General features: G+C 34.0%; 1 protein-coding gene across 1 annotated transcript; it reads right to left on the minus strand.

Moving 5' to 3' along the window:
* Nucleotides 1–5,441: 5,441 nt before the first annotated feature.
* LOC136027187 (small ribosomal subunit protein uS19-like) lies at nt 5,442–17,146 on the minus strand. Its single transcript, XM_065704200.1, has 4 exons — nt 17,037–17,146; nt 10,215–10,297; nt 7,834–8,068; nt 5,442–5,602 (listed from the first exon to the last, which is right to left on the minus strand). The coding sequence occupies exons 1-4, from the start codon at nt 17,043–17,045 to the stop codon at nt 5,489–5,491; spliced, it is 441 nt and encodes a 146-aa protein (XP_065560272.1). The 5' UTR covers nt 17,046–17,146; the 3' UTR covers nt 5,442–5,488.
* Nucleotides 17,147–18,059: the final 913 nt, after the last annotated feature.

Below are 18,059 nucleotides of genomic sequence, written 5' to 3' on the forward strand. Positions count from 1 at the left end.
ACTTCGCGGGAGAGCGTAAAGAGAAAAGCTTGAATAGATTGGAATCGAAGAGGAGCGTGCATAGCTTTATTGGGCTCAGTAGCTTGGTGCTTCACTGAGTATTTCGTAGTGAAATCATTGTTTGCGCAAACAAATGCTGTGCAAAGTTTAGTTTTAGAAAAGAAAATTTATATTTAAGCAATGGCGCTTGAACTATGTTTGCAGAACGCTTGAAATACTCCAAAGACACTCACGATATTTGATTACTTATACAATGATACTGCCCTTGACCTAAAGGTATTATTTTGGTACTGTCCGAAGCTGTAAGTTTTTGCATATAAAATCATTATAAGCGTGATATAAAGGATCAAGTCGCGAGAAGCGTTAAATTCAAATTGTAAGATAAGAGTAATCAAATAGTTCGTGGTAACGAACTGTAGTAAGGAGCTACCCGAATCAATAGTAACCGAAACTCTAAATAACAGAATTTTGATACCAATATTTACATCAAAAGAATCACATTTTAATGGTGATTTCAAATGTATAAGTTTCATCACGTTCAGTATTACCCATCAATAGTTACGAGTCTGAAAGAATTTGCCTTATTTTAGAAAATAGGGGGAAACACCCACTAAAAGTCATAGAATCTTAACGAAAATCACACCATCAAATCCAGCGTATCAGAGAACCGTACTGTAGAAGTTTCAAGCTCCTATCTACAAAAATGTGGAATTTTGTATTTTTTGCCAGAAGGCAGATCACGGTTGCGTGTTTATTTTATTTTTTTTTTTTTCCAGGGGTGATCGTATCGACCCAGCGGTCCTAGAATGTCGCAAAAGGGCTCATTCTAACGGATATTAAAAGTTTTAGTGCCCGTTTTAAGTGACAAAAAATTGGAGGGCACCTAGGCCCCCTCCCACACTCATTTTTTCTTCGAAGTCACCGGATCAAAATTTTAAGATAGCCATTCTGTTCAACTTAGTCTAAAACCTAACAACTATGTCTTTGGGGACGACTTCATCCAGGGGAGGGGCTGCAAGGTACAAACTTTGACCATTGTTTACATACAGTAATGGTTATTGTCAAGTGTACAGACGTTTTCAGGGATAATTTTCGCGTTCGGTCCGAGTGTGTCGGGGAGAGGGGGTTACGTGGGAGGATATATCCATGGAGGAATTTATCACGAGGGAAGAAAATTTCCATGAAGGGCGCAGGATTTTCTAGTGCTATTTAAAAAAAAAACAAAGAGAAAATAAATAATTTTTTTCAACTGGAAGTAATGAGCAGCATTAAAACTTAAAACAAACAGAAAATATTACGTATATAAGGGAGTCCGTCTCCTCCATAATACCTTGCTCTTTACGCTAAAGTATTTTTAGTAATTTCAATATTTATTCTACGGCCTTTGTGATTCAGGGGTCATTCTTAAAGAATTGGGACAAAATTCAAGCTCTAGTATAAAGAGCGAGGTATTAACGAGGGGGCGAACCCCCTCATATACATAATAAAAATACACAAATATAGAAGTTCATTACGTAAGTTAATTCGTAAGTTACGTATATTTATTACTAACAAAAACGTTCGTAAAAAATAAAAAATTCTTGTTGCATTTTTAAGTAACCAAGAATTGAAAGGCAACTAGGCCTCCTCCTCCACCCCTTTGTTTTATCGAAATCGTCCGATCAAAACTATGAGAAAGCTATGTAGCAAAAAAACTAATGTGCAAAATTCATTTTAATTATTCATGTGCGGTGAGCCAAAATCAAGATATGCATTAATTCAAAAACGTTCAGAAATTTCGTCTTGTAACATCTTCCAGATCCTCAGCTACTTTATCCATGGTCCCCGCTTCACACATCCTCAGTTTATATTTTAATGCTTTCTCCTCTTTTTTACATTCCTTGTAAAACGTTCAGAAATTAAAAACAAGAGCTAAGAGCTCATGTGGCACTTGTGACGAGGCAAGAAGAGCCAAGAGCTCATATGGTATGAGCTCTAACAAAATTCTAAGAATCAATAGATTGATTTAAAAGGAAAATCAGAGGCTTAATGCCGGTCAGGATTTCAAATAAGAGCTCTGAGTCACGATGTCCTTCTAAATATCAAAATTCATTCAGATCCGATCACCCACTCGTAAGTTATAAATACCTAATTTTTCCTCTCCCTTTAGCCCCCCCCCCAGATGGTCGAATCTGAGAAAACGACTTTATCAAGTCAATTTGTGCAGCTCCCTGACCCGCCTACCAATTTTCATCGTCCTAGCACGTCCAGAAGCACCAAACTCCCCAAATCACTGAATCCCTCCCCCAAAGAGAGCGAATCCAGCACGGTTACGTCAATCACATATCAAGGACATTTGCTTATTCTATCCACCAAGCTTCATCCCGATTCCTCCACTCCAAGTGTTTTGGAGTTCCATTCCAACTCCCCCCAATGTCAAAAGATCTGGTCGGGATTTGAACTAAGAGCTCTGAGACATGAATTCCTTCTATATATCAAATTTCATTAAGATCCGATTACCTATTCGTAAGATAAAATTACCCCAATTTTCACGTTTTCCAAGAATTCCGATTTCTCCCCCTCCAACTCCCCCCAATGTCACAGGATCTGGTCGGAATTTAAAATTAGAGCTTTAAAGCACAAAATCCTTCTAAATATCAAATTTTATTAAGATCTGGTCACCCTTTCGTAAGTTACAAATACCTCAACTTTCAAAATTTCCCTCCCCCCGACTCCACCAAAGAGAGCAGATCCGGTCCGGTTATGTCAGTCACGTATCTTAGACAGGTTTTTATTCTTCCCATCCAGTTTCATCCTGATCTCTCCGCTTTAAGTTTTTCCTAAGATTTCTGGTCCCCCCAACTGCCCCCCCCCAGTGACGCTCGATCCGTTGAGATTTAAAATAAGAGATCTGAGTTACGGGATCCTTCTAAATATGAAGTTTCATGAAGATCCGATCACTCCTTCGTAAGTTAAAAATAGGTCATTTTTCTAATTTTTCAGAATTAACCCCCTCCCCCCAACTACCACAAAGAGAGCAGATCCGTTCCGGTTATGTCAATCATGTATCTAGGACTTGTGCTTATTTTTCCTACCAAGTTTCATCCTGATCCCTCCACTCTAAGCGTTTTCCAAGATTTTAGGTTTCCCGCTTCCAACTCCCCCCCCCCCCCCCAATGCTACCAGATCCGGTCGGGATTTAAAATAAGAGCTCTGAGACACGATATCCTTCTAAATATCAAATTTCATTGAGATCCGATCACCTGTTCGTAAGTTAAAAATACTTCAATTTTTCCGAATTAACTGGGCCCCCACTCCCCCCTCCCAGATGGTCAAATCGGAAAAACGACTATTTCTAGTTTAATCTGGTCCGGTCCCTGATACGCCTGCCAAATTTCGTCGTCCTAGCTTAGCTGGAAGTGCCTAAAGTAGCAAAACCGGGACCGACCGACAGACAGACAGACCGACAGAATTTGCGATTGCTGTATGTCACTTGGTTAATACCAATTGCCATAAAAAAAACTAGTTTTTTTAAAACTGCAAGTAAGGAGCGACATTTTCCGTATATGAAAGAGGTTGTCCCCTCCTCAACGCCTCGCTCTTTGCGCTAAATTTTTTTATTGTTTTAAAAAGTAGAGTAGTGAAAAAGACTCAAACTTTAGCGGAAAGAGTGAGGCGTTAAGGAGGGCACAACCTCTTTCACATGCGGAACAATATCTGTTCGTTTTAAGTTTTAAAGTCGCTCCTTACTTGCAGTTAAAAAAAACTTTTTTTTAATTTAATAGCTCTATAGAACATACAGTTTGTCATACTATAATGACCCTTCCTTGTTTGACGTTGAGCCCTTAAAGGACATTTACACTCTCTATCTCACTCTTGTTGGATATTTAATAATAAGTCAATATTCCCGATCGAGTTGAAATATCAATTGAAAAATTGTTATTGATTATAAAAGCAACTCCATGACTAAATTTTTTTTTATTCCCCAGAAAAAGTAAATGTTTTAAGACTAAAATTGAAAGTGTGGGACCGTTATAATGCAGATATCTTTGAAAAGTGTCTTAAAACCCGTTATGACCACCATATGATTCCATTTTTAAACCTAAAATTTTAATTTTTCTCATCAGCACTGTTTTGCTTTTTATATAATTAAAAAAGGAACTTAAATTATTTTAAGCTAATTATAAAGCATATCAATGCTTCTTTACTAAAATAAACTTAAAAAAAATATTTACCTCTTTATTAACAAGCTAATGTTTTCCTTGTTATGACATCTAATTGCATAAATTTCTACGGGCCTGTTTTTAATTTTGTTAGTCAAAAAATAATTGTCTAGTTCCAAGCACGGACATATCCAGTGAAACCGATACCTTTCCCCCTTTTATTCTAACCTTTCAAAAAAAAAAAATCTAAATTAAATAGATATTCCCTTTTTGTTGAAGGCAAGTGTCTTTGGAGGGCACAGATTTTTGTTTCTGCGTTAATAATTTAGGCTTATTTTAGAAACTTCTTTAAGAGAAAAAAAAAAAATCAATGAACATTGCTTACAACAAGGAAATTCTGGTTATGTATATAGCATTGCTTAATAGCAATAACAAAGACACTGGCATTAGAATATGTGTATATTCTATTTAAATTCTTAATTCTAGAAACAAGACTTGGAGATTCCCCCTCCCCCTCCTCTGCATAAATTCTACGTACGGTTGAAAGCCCAGTAACTGCCACGGGAGCATATAGTTTCCCCACTTCTGTAACTTATTAGTAGTTTTACCTTTATTTTTGTCTTAAATAGTTCTTTTAAATCTATTAAGTAAAAATGAAAAAAAACAAAAAAAAACAAAACCTTTGAGATATGAAACTGCAATCCGTGCAAACACGATTTTCCAACACGATGACCTCAAACTTCCTATTATTTATCATGTATTCTTTACTTCGAAATCATGCCATAATTACCTCAAAATGCTACTTTTCAGTAATTAAAGCCATTTTTTTCATTTTGGCGTTTCACAGACAACCTGTACAGCAAATCAGCTAATGACACTACACGGAAACTACTTTTTCAATTCAAAAGAGGAAAATGAGGTTTCCAAAAGGCTGCTTTATTTGATGTTTTGTAGGTAAAACGCCAAAAAAAAAACGGATTACAAACAACTTGCTACAGAAGAAAACAAAACTTCTTCACCAACTATTCACATGATAGAGTATGATTGCATAACATTTGAATAATTATGTATAGTTAAGAAGGCTCTGATCTACTGAAGGTTTCAGCCGAAATCTCGTTTTCTAGCAAAATCTGCCGGGTTTTCAAGTTTCTCAATTTTGCGAAAAAAAACTCCCAAATTATGAGAGGCCTCCTGAATATCTAGATTTAGCTCGCATCAATTCTTCAGTTAAAATATTCGACTGTTATACAAGTAATTAGAACCTCATCGAGGCAGACAGGAAAACAAACAAAACGCCGGTTTTATTTGACCAATGACTTTATTTTGATCCACAACAAAAGAAGCATTCACTTGAGAGGAATAAATCTGGAGCTGTGAGTGGCACCAATACCAGGTCGACCATGCTTGACAGGCTTGTAGCAAAGAGAAAACTCTCCCAAACTGTGACCAATCATTTCGGGCTGCAAAAAAAAGAAAGCAATAACAGATATTGAAACACATGTAACATATTGGGTTAGAATAGCTAAATTTTTCGTATACAATTTAGACGGACAACAATAGCTTGTTTACAACTACAAATTGAGACAGGTGAACCAATACAGGTGTTTTACTTCAATGCTGCCATATCCTCGTTCCAGAAATTTTTTCTCAAGGAAACCATCTTGGATAAATTCATATTTGCCGTTAAACTTGTAAAAGATATTTATCTTTATTTAGATATTTGAGTGTATGACCGACTAAAACTAAACAAATAACCCTCAATACTGACAAAGAAAGGTACATTATTTGTCTCCAACGTATTTTCCCAGTCATCTGGAGGAAACAATTTTTTTGCTGCTTATATGTTTTGAGTAGGGAATGGTTGAACATGCTTCAGCATGAACTTGGTCAAACTAGCTCCAATGTTTATTTTTCAGAGGCTGAAACTTTGTTAGTCATTTATAAATATTTTTTTATCATTAACTTACTTCCAAACCCTTTGTAATATTATTATTCTCAATTATGGCCAAGCTTGGATGAATTCACCAAAAACTTTTATCCTCTTTTTTCCTATTGAATATGGTTATTAACTAGTCAGTTTAGTTAAGAGGCAGCAAAGTGCTATTATTTTTAAGCTTAGAAACAATAAAGCATATCACTAGATTTCTTCTTCTTCTTCAATGCGAACAACTATATTTAGTGGATTTTCAAACAAATTTTGATGCTTTTGAAATATATATAAATGCTTTTTAATCAATAAAAAACCTATGTTCCATGCATCTTTAACAGAAATTAAAACTGACCTCAGATCATCTGCCTGGTATTCTGTGTCTAGCTAGGAATGGCGGATTCTGTGAATTCGGCAAGCATATAGGCGACTACAAATTTTGTGCTGAGAGGGTGACACTACAATTCTTATCCAGTCTCCACAAAAAGCGTATGCTACGGTTTTTTTACGCCAGTCATCCAACAGGCTTTGCTACTTGCTCGTTTTTTCCTTCACAAAACAAAGAGAAAAACAGAAAAACGCAAATATGACATTTATTGAAATTATAAAAGATAGGAATCCAAAGAACGCCTATAGTTAAGTAAAATAGTGAAATTGCACTCAAAATCACTTAAAACTAGGTAAGTTTTTAGTTAAATCCACGTTTGCTTGAAATGCTGAAACGCTTTAAATCCAAAACATAAAGAAAATATCACAATAAATAATAATACATTGGAAAGGAAAAATAACCTATAAACAGTACTGTCTTGCAAGAAATGAGTTTTAAAAGTAAAAAATTCCCATTTCTAGATATCTATTCATTTACCTACTCTAGCATGGTAATTAACACTTCAATGAATGCACGATTTTTTTTTTTTACGAATATGCCAATAAGCAAGAACTAAGTGTACAAAGAGCTAGACCAGTCTTACACACATTAGTCAGCCAAAATCAGAAACAAAATCTTCAGTTTGTACAGTCTACATGTAAATTTAGAAAGTGAAGCATATTGAAAAAGTAGGCCCAATTAGACCAGCAATAAATCAAAGTCTTGCTATTCCGAAATCCTACATTGCTCAGCATAACTCTTGGTGTTAAGCATGTAACGCCAGACGAAAGAGGGTATGAATGGATTTTATAAATTCTAATGATCTCCCTTGGCCCACAAACAAAAATGTACATGTTCAAATCAAAAGACATTAACTACTTTATCAATGCGCTAGATACCAATGAGAGGTATATATATAAGGGATAAGTAGAATCTATGAATGATGTCAGATCGGTCCGTTTCTTGTTAAAATTAAATAAAAAAAAAAAGTTTTTTTAAATGAAAGTAAGGAGCGACATTAAAACTTAAAACGAACAGAAATTACTCCGTATATGAAAGGGGCTTTTCTTCCTCAACGCCTCCCTCTGTACGCTAAAGTTTGACTCTTTCTCTTAGCTCTACTTTTTCAAAAAGGAAAAAACTTTAGCGTAAATAGCTAAAATAGCTAGCGTAAATGTTCTATTAAGAGAACAGAAACGAATATCCTTTATAAGAAATGGATAATATCATTACATCCAATTCTGCTAAATGAAAATTCTTTACAAAATTAAAATTAATCTCTTTTGATTTTGGACAGCCAATAGACAATCCCAACGAAGATTGAAAAGAAATTGAGCACACAACACTTGCTGAAGATAGCAAGATACATAAAACAAAAATATTTGAACAATATGTACCTTGATTTCAACAGTGTTAAACACTTTTCCATTGTAGACCCCAACAATGGAACCAACCATCTCTGGGACAATAACCATATTACGAAGGTGAGTTTTGACAACAGCTGGTTTTTCGAGCTCAGATGCATTTTTCTTGGCAGCTCTTAACTTTTTCAACAGTGCCATATGCTTTCTCTTCAATCCACGACGAAACCTCCTGCGGTTGTGGGAGCCCATCAGTTCCAACAGCTGGTCCCTTAAAAAGTAAAAAATTAACAACAAATTTAAATGGTTTGGCAATAAAGTGAACAAAGTCTGTCTGTTGAAAGTTCTAATTCTTCCATCAGTCAAGGCATCTCTGCAGTTACTGAATGGCTCCAGAAAATCTGATTGGGTTTCGCAGTTGCAGTGAGCCAAGCCCACATTGCTTATTTTCATTCCTTTCTCTCAGATTCTAATAAAAAGTTATCATACTTAGAGGATGCTGGTTTAGATTGCAGGTCCAGTTACACTCAAAGGCAAGGAATTGTGCGCAAGTACGTATCTTAAACATTATTCTTCGCCCTATTTCAATTCTCAGTCCTACAGAGGAACTTGTTGCATTAATTACAATTTTTATATTTTTTTCACATCTTATGACTTATGTATGGCATGCAGTTGTAAGCATTTTCAGATAAATTGGTCAAGCTTGAATCAAGAAGTAGTATTCAGCTACTGGTTGCATAAGAAGAGGCTTTGAAGGTTGTTTGTTGATGAAAAGTTACATCACATCTAGCCAAGATTATATGACATAATAAAATGCGGTTTTTCCCTATTTTTCGAAACAAGGGCTTATTGTTCAGGCACATACTATAGTTTGTTGATGATTCTCTTAATTTAATATTAAAAAAAGGGCTATATAAATTTGGTTGGCTGTGCCCATTTATGCAGAACAGTAAAGATATTATGGTTTCTTTGGACAGGTCATTCAGTCATTAACAAAGGTTCTCCAGACAACGTTACCAAAATGACTGGAATTTTATGTGCCACTTTTACTTAAGAAAAAAATATAAATAAGGATGAGTTTCATTCTAAGAAATCTGAAGCAAAATTATTCCAACAACAGGAACATAAAAATGGAGAGGACAATATTAACAACGCCATTTATTAAAAACAAATAAAGTACAGTAAAAATTCGCCATTGGAACATGTGGGCCTTAAAAATGATTTTATGAAACTTCTTGCAACTCAAGGGACTGAACTGAGAAACTTGAGTGCCCCTGGGCAGGGACAAATGACTTCTACCTGGAAGAAGGTCCATTCTTTTTTCATCCAAGCACACATGTCAAGGGTGCTTTGAGAGCTAAAATGCTTCTCCAATGGCAACCAGAAGCCACCTGTCACCAAGGAAGACCAAAGAACATACTCAATAGAAAGTAGGTACATGACAGAACAGCCCTTGAGACGAGTCTCATCTCAGAGTGGGAGAACATCTACATAGCAGCCACTTTGAGGGGAGATTGGAGGCTACTCACTGACACCCTTTGTGCCTCTGGAGGTACTTAGAAACTAATGTAAGGGGGGACATCTGAAACATTTACAAATTTTTTAGCCGTTTTAATTGGTTCTCAACGTTCATTTAGGTTTTTTAGGCTGTTAAACGCTATTTTGAGTACTTTTTAGATTGAAAACTAGAAGCATAAAACTACTCTTTTACTGTGATTTTGCTGTCAGTCTTTTAAGGGCCCATACCTGTGTACACCAATACAGCTAAACATTTGTTTTCCTATGGTTTTCAGTGATTATTCTGCATGATATTCATTATTTCTTTTGTCTGATTGTACCTTTCTCTGACCATAATAATTTTCGATTTTTTGGGTTGTAATAATAATTTTTTAGATTTTTTTTGAGTGGACTCCCCTACCCCAAAGTTCCAAGGTGTCAGTGCACAGTGCCAACACCTTGGAATTTAGCTTCCGTTTTTAGTTTAACTTTGCTTATGTGTCTGCATTTGTCAGCACACTGGACAGTTTTGTCTACACATTCTTTATATCCCCCCCCTCAAAACCCAAAACTCAAACTGCACTCCTGAACTCTACTACAGATGCTACCTGAAGGGGAGGATGGACCTCTAAACCTTTTGTAAGATCTTAAATAAAAAAATTGGTAGTGGTGCATTTTGCTGTAGTTCCTGAAGGGAAATTTGGAATGATTTTAAGCACAAGAGCAAACATGGCAATCCTGCTCCTTTCCCTTCTTTTTGTATCTTTACATATTTTTTCATGCACTGTGAATGTTCAGTATTTAGCAATCTTTACTTTTATTTTATGGGACAATTCTTTGCTTTTAAGCAATTTTTCATCATTTAGTACAAGAGTGAATGGAAAAGAATACATTTTCTAGCTAAATTTATGCATACTTACATGCTCATGTCTAGAAGTTGGTCCAAATCAACACCTCTGTAGGTAAATTTGCGAAAAGTACGCTTCTTGACAACATGTGCTTCCTTAAAAAATATATATTTATATATAACAGAAGTTTGTTTCCTTTAAATCGCATTAATAGTTGATAAAAAATACACTTAGAGCGTCCAATGCTAATAAGACTGACTTTAAATTACTTTTCTTAATCTACTTTTTAATAATAAAAAAAAGTTCAAAGCTTTAAGATTATAAAAACCAAGTTTACAACAGAGTAATAAAGTTATCAAATAACAGAAAATCAATTAATAATAGTTAATTAGAATTTCAACATCAAAAATACAAATAAAATAGTCAAGGGTACCAGCAGTTCCTAATTTTTATGAAATTATTAAGTCTTGCCTTGAAACTTATAAATACTATCTGTTTCTTTGTATTCTACAAATCCTAATCATAGCAGAGGCAGGACTTATCAATCACAGTCTAGTTATTAATTTCTTCCAGTATTTCTTAATTTTCCAAAATAATTTTTGACAAATGTCCAATAAGTTACTTATAAAGAAGCATGAGCTAGAATTGCCAACTCTTTTTCTAGCAAAAGTCGTGATTTGCAGGTCTTTTATTAATATACTTGCTAGATATACACTTTTCAGGCTGAATAAATCCCTTTTTTTTTACCATAGCTATCTTTAAAAATATTTTGAAGTAACATAGTACCTTTAATAATATTTTGTCTGTTTTCAAGCAGTTCTTTCTCTGGAAAATTTTTTACAACTCCTTAAATTGGCTACAATTGATATCCCTTGTACAGTTGTACATTCCTTCATAACCTTACATATTAAACCAACTGTTAAGGTCAAATGACTCATTTAAAGACTACTTTACAGCCCTGTCCCCTGAGACTGACTTGAAGGAAACCTTCTTTGGAAAATGATTTTTCTTTACTTCTTCCAATCTTGAGGAAATTTTTTTAATATTCCCACCATCTCAAATTGCAAGATATGTTGCTAGGTATGGCTAATTAATGGCTTTGTAGCCATGTCTGATTGACAAAACTAGGTGAAGTATTAAGTGATCAAAGATTAAGTTCATTAAGACTTTTCAAACACAAATAATAAAAATCATTAAGAACCTGAAACAACATATCTAAAAAGTTGATTTTACAGGTTAATTGGCTTCCAATATTACTACTACTACTAATAACTCACTACAGCACCAAGCCGCCTGAGGCCAATACAGCTCCACACGCTGCTCCTCCAACCTAATCTACTCAAGGCCTCCTTCTTTACACCCTCTCAGGAAGTTCCTACTTCCAAGAAATCTTTATTTATGACATCCTCCCAACCCAAACAAGGACGACCTTCTTTCCATATAGCCCCAGACGGTTGGCTTCAAATATTAGAACAAAGAGATCAAAGAAGATACACTATGCTAATTTATTAATTAGAATTTAAAATATCAGACTTTTAAATCACAAAAAAAGTTGACAATCACCTAACTGAGTTGTTATTAAATTGAAAATTGAGGCCAGAAAAGCTTGCTTTGGCATTTTTAAAAAAGGCTGTAGTTTGAAAATGAAATATTCCTGACTATTTTCAAACGTTGAAGCGTATTTGTAAAAAAAAAAAAATAATGTAAAAAATGTCAATTAGGGCAAAAACATTTGCCCTAATTGATTGAATCTTAGTGTTCTTTTGTCAGCATATCCAATCAATTATTATTCATGGCAATAGTGGAAATCCACTTTGTTCAGCTCATGAACAACCTATTATTATTATTATCATGCCCCAATGGACCAAGCTGGGTTGAACTTTATTTTATTTAAATGCAGGTGACTGTCACAGGTATGTTAATAATCTTCTACAAATATCTTCTTATTACCCTAAATTTGTTGGCCCTGCAGCTATTAAATTGAACACAAATAGTCTATAATAGAATTGAGCTCTCAATTCTATTATTAGTAAGACATAAGAACTAGTTCTCAACATTTTGCTATTAGGGAGGGTGAGGAATGGCTATCCTTAAACTTTGCATTGCACTCAAAATCCATCAGCCAAAGGAACAAAATGAATACTGTTACAACTATTTTTTTATGTAGCAAGGAAAATTCAGCCTCATCCTTTTTCTAATTCTGAACATTTTGCATTTGTATCCAGAAATCAGAGGATTACAACACCATTGGAAAGCTCTTGGAAATTAGATCCTGATCATAAGAGATCAATGGTAGGCAATTACATGGGCCTTATTTTGGGGAAGATCACCCTTCATTTGAAGGGGATAAATTAAGTCAGAATTCCCAAAAGCAGATGAAAAACAGAAAAATTATATAAAACATTTGAGCTTTCTCTTCATTTTCATTTTTGGGGTCAAAGGTCCAGCTTAGTGCTTGTGCCTGACTAGTTAGATAAAATCATGGAAAACATGAATGGTCTGACTAAAAGAAGTTTAGCAACCTTCCGGAAGACCAGGTGTCAAATTATAGAAAATTATTCCAAAAAAATATGGTTTTTTTTTATTATTCAATGTCTGATCAGCCAAAAGGCTCTAAGACTTAGATGCATTAGCTTTTTGTATTTGTCTTGTTTCTTTTTGTCAAGATAAAGACACATTTCATTGACTATTAGGTTTGTCTGAAAATTATAAAAAGACAATTAACTTAATAAACTTACCGATTATGGGAAAACTTTGTCTAGTAAGAATTAACAAAAGGTGCAAGATAAGCAACTTATTTTTCAAAAAAATTCACTACATAAAAGGAAAACAGGTTCTTTGTTGTTGAAATTTTACATTTAGTTATTTTTTCTTGGCTAATTTCACCTGAATTTTACTGAGGATTTAGAAGCATTTCCATTGCTTAAACAGACATTCAAAGACTAGAACTATAAATACAGATAAGAAATTATAGCTTCTGCATGTTACAAATGAGATTAATCAGCATAAAAATTAACAGGGAATATATATAGATGAAAGCATTTTGAGCCTATTAAGGGCAAGGCTGTTCACTCTGAATCACTACCTGTCATCAGGGAGGTGTCTATAGGACACCCTCCTGTGGTCTGGATTATTCAGCACCAACATCTATGACTGTAAAACTAACCTACCAAATCCACAGACATTAAATGCTGATGACTGCAAACTCCTAAGACAAACATAAGCAACCACTGAGACCAAGTCACTGAGATTAGGAATAAATAAAGGTAAAAATAAATGTGATATTGGGTACTAAGAAGATAAATCAAGTATACAGCTTCACAGTAAATATCCAGTTTTCAACATAATTTAAACAGGATGAAAACAAATACATCATTTGCTCTTATGATGCCTTTTTTGTACTCTTTCCAAATTAAATAATTGCTTTGGTAAGATATTACATTTTTAGCTCTTATAGGACTCAAAATAGCCTAAATTCAAAGTTTAACAACATTTTTTTTATAAACAGGCTACCAAGAAAAATCACCATTTACAGATGATCCAGGCTCTTTTTAAATATTGTGCTAAGTTTTAGCTGCTTTAGGGGCTTATAATGTAATTTATCTAAGAAGCAATTACTGAATTATGGAAGAGTATAAAAGGCATCAAGTGATGTCTCCAATTTAATCCTAACTAAATTATGTTGAAAACTGTATATTTAGCTTTACTTACCTGGATAGTATTACCAGTATATATGATGGATGCAGTGAAGATTTTAAAACTATTTGCCAAGGCTCAGACATATATAAACTTTGAACAGTTTGAAAGAATTGGAAGGCAAGTCAGCAAAGGTTAAAATGTTGGAAGTTAAAGTGATAACAGTGGTAAGTATGGTTGTGTGTAAAGGTATGGTTCATGAATTAAAATCAAGTTGCTGTCAAGCTATGGCTAATTGGAGACAAAGCCAAGACAGATAGTCTAAGTGAGAGGCAAAGCTGACATAAGTCTTATTCAGAATTGTATAAAATGGTATGATTTTCACTTGTTGATAGACATTCTTTCTTCCATCCATCCTAGGGAAGAACTAAGGTAGATAGTCATAGAACTAAGTCATCAAAGAATTGGGCCTCTTCAGAAGGAGACATGGTAGAACAAAAAGAGACACATTTTTACACTGCTAATTTTATGCTTATTTCTGTGGTTTGATTTGTATTTTAGACAGTTCATCCCCATAATCCTTATATTTGTCTTGTACACCACTACACTCTACATAGAAACTGGCCAAAAGAATAACAGAATTCTCACTTTAAAATATGCAGAAAGTATTCATGGATTTACCATTTCTCATCAATTATGACATAATATTTTTTTTAAATAACCTAAAGCTATGAGACCATAAGAGGGAGGGGGTTGAAGATGAATTATCAGAAATGAAAACCAAATCATGAAAACAAGCACAAAATTAGCAGTCTAAAAATGTATCTCAATCTGCTCTGGCATGGCTCCTGAAGAAGCCCAAATCTGGACCTTTACCAGTTTCTGAAGAGTAGATGCTTCAGAAAAGTGAGGATAGTTTGCTATGTCTTTTACAGAGGAATTTTTGTAAATAAAGACATTTCCATTGCTGAGCTATGAATTAGGTGAACATACCTCTCAATATGTTTTTCATGCTCTTCCTAAATATAATACTTGTTTTACTTACAAAATCAATTCCTTTAAGGACCCTTAAAATGATACATTTTTCTCTTTTTACAGCACTAGAAAAGAGTTAAAATTAATGGTTCTTACTTCATAATATGCAGAATAATTGTAGGTACCAAATTTCAACTACATTTACACTATACTCCCTCCCCCAACCTATGTGCAAATATGTAGCCCAAATTATAAATTTTTCATGTTTTTTCTGGTTCCTGGTTTTGTCATAGTTGATTCAACTTACAGGTACACAGGTTAAAATAAGAGGTGCATGGAAAAATTTAGCCTTTAATAGGGATGAAAACAGCTAACAACTTAAAGTAAAGATGACCATTTGCAAAAGATTTGTAAATTATTTATTCAATTGGGTCAGGATGAATCAATGACTGAAGATTATATAATTTTGAAAAAATGAATTATATTCAAACAGCAAGTTTTTAACTGATATTTGAACCATTTTCTATAGTTAAAAGTAAGAGAAAAAAGGGTAATTTGGGGCATTTTATAGCCTATTATTATTGACCTAGGAATAAGGTCAACATACCATTCAGTGTCTTTTTTATACTCTTTCTTAATATAATGCTTGTGTTTGTCATAAATTCAATTTTAAGCCCTTTATAGACCCTCAAACATGATATCTTTTTCTCCTATTTTAGAAACTGCTTATATACCATCAATAGCATTACTCTTGATTAAACTGGTTTACCCAAAATTAAATTGACTTTGATGAAATCAAGAACCAGAAAACATCTAGTTAATGTATAATTCAGGCTATATGTTTGTACAAGAGGGGAGTGGGTAAATGAAGACATAATTATTCTGTATACAATGAATTAAGAATTGTTGTTTTTAACCTTTGTATAAAACTAAAAATAGGAGAAAAGATTGTCATGTTTGAAGGTCTGTAATGGGCCCTTCTCTCTCTAAAGGGCACTGACTTTTGATGATTTTATAAAATCTTGGTGTTATAAAAGTGAAATCTTGCAAAATAGATCTTCTGCTCAAACTAAGTAAAAAAAGTATTTTCCACTTCACAACTTTGTTCAATCCCAATTTATGAGGTTTCAAAAATCTGCAAAGACATTAACTAAAATTTAGAAGAAAAAAAACAGTAAAATTCTAGTTAATTGACTTCTTGCTATCTCAGAAAGGGTTTAGGTTAGGAAAATGAAACTTTTAGGGATAAATCCACAGACTAAAGTATGTCCTGGGAAGGTATTTTGAAGCAACTACCTCTACTCTTCCCTCTTGAGGACCCTGACCTTTGATGACCTTTAAAAATGTGTGTTGTAAAAGTGAAACCTTGATAAATAGATCTTTGGCTTAATTGAAGAACAACAAAGTTGTTTTCAGCTTCATAACTTTGCTCAATTCCATTTTGTAAGGTTTTAAAGATATGCAAATACATTTCCTAAATTCAGAAAAAAAAACATTGATATGGCTCAAAATTCTACTCAAATAACAGAAATTGTATTTTCAGAACTAAAGGCAGAGAAAAAGCAACTGATAACTGAAAATTAAGGAAAAATGTTGTTTTGTCATAATTTCAATAGGTATAGACTAGTCATTTAGGCAAATTTCAGGGCCCTCTAGAGGGAGAAGGAGTGGAGTTGGGTACTTCAAAACACCTTTCCAGGACATACTTTAGCCTGTAGACCCATCCCTGAAAGTTTCATTTTCCTAACAAAAACCCTTTCAAGATAGCAAGAAGTCAATTAACTAGAATTTTACTGTAGTAGTAAAAGTAGGCACATTCTAGGACTTAAGAAATCAAAAGAGGATTAATATAACAGTTTGAGAATATCTTCCCAGAATGTTTTGTCCCTGGAATCATTACTGAAAGTTTGTCCTAAATTCATCATTTCCCAAGATAGCAAACAGTAGCTTGTCTAGAGTCTTACCACAAAGTGTTTTGAATACCCATCTGACTGACCATACTTAAACCAGTAAGCCATACGAAAAAAATGTGGCTCTATCTTTTTTCTAGGGCTAGACTGTAATGAGAGAAAGGCTAAGATTGCTAGAACACTGTATTGGTCTACAGCGAATCAATGGTAGTATACACAATTGTTGATTCTATGAGCATAACAAATGTTATAGCAAGGATAGCAATCACATGTGGGAACAAAATTTATGTCTTTCAACAAATATAAAACACATCAGCAGAGAGTAACGTTTTAATCAGTTACTTTTAGAGGTGGATCAAATTGGATAACTTACATCAGCCATTATTGTGTATTTTATGTATTTCTCAAATTTAGCGATAATCTTGACAAAAACGTGCAGTCAGTGTTGACAATGGATAAATGCGAAGTTATTCGCAAATTCTCGATATGGCCGTCGTTTTCACGAAGACGGGATAATCGTTATGAAATTGAGCTAGATATGCTTGGAAAATCCCAACTGATATTGGATTTGATTTGGATTGAATGTTACTGAAAGAAATCTAGGCATTTTTGCAAGAGTCACATTTTTGAATCCCTAGCAAACTAATAATAAAATTAACTGAAAACAGGCAGCTAGGGTAACATACCTAAAAACGTCTCCTGCTACATATTTAATTAAATTACAAGCAGAGGCTGATCTCAAGAGGACTATAATAAATGCTAAATACAATCACCGGAATAATTTTGCAAATAGTCTTTCGAAATTTTAGAGGAGGGCAAATTACGCTTTTCCTTAAAGATTAAATTAAGTATAAAAAATATTCAAGAATTCATGCAATGTCCCACTGTATAGCACATTACGGTAAACAAAAACAATGAAAAGAATCAGACGAACTATAAAAATTAAATATGAAACTATGATATTTAAGAAAATTTGTTATTCAATTTTGTTATTTCCATACTTTTTTAAAATTTCGGAATGACATTATTGTAAACAGGTAAACAGGAAGGGTGTGTGAAAGCACAGGATGGCTGGCCCCCAACCCCCCATTGCACTTCCTGGCTGAAGGGCCAAGAAACGGAGATCAGCACCGCCGGTAGGGACTGTAAAGTCTAATGCCGTATCCTTTACCTTTACCTTACCATTATTGTTTAATTTTCTGACTAACAGTCTAAAAATGTCTTTAATGGGATCTCCCTCTTTGTCTTTACCCACTATAATCATTAATCATTGATATTAGTAATATTATCTATTAAAGATTGTCATTTTCAATTTTACATATTAATTAAAAAAAGTTTCCGAAAAAGAAGTTTTTCAAAGATAACTAAAAATAAAGGCCATGTTAAATTTAAGATC

This window comes from Artemia franciscana, chromosome 1 (genome assembly GCF_032884065.1).
Source record: "Artemia franciscana chromosome 1, ASM3288406v1, whole genome shotgun sequence".
Lineage (NCBI taxonomy): Eukaryota > Metazoa > Arthropoda > Branchiopoda > Anostraca > Artemiidae > Artemia > Artemia franciscana.

Coding starts and splice junctions, on each gene's coding strand:
- LOC136027187 (XM_065704200.1), bottom strand. Junction 8,069..10,214: donor CAACTTCTAGACATGAGCAT/GTAAGTATGCAT, acceptor TTACTTTTTAAG/GGACCAGCTGTTGGAACTGA. Junction 5,603..7,833: donor TTAACACTGTTGAAATCAAG/GTACATATTGTT, acceptor TTTTTTTTGCAG/CCCGAAATGATTGGTCACAG.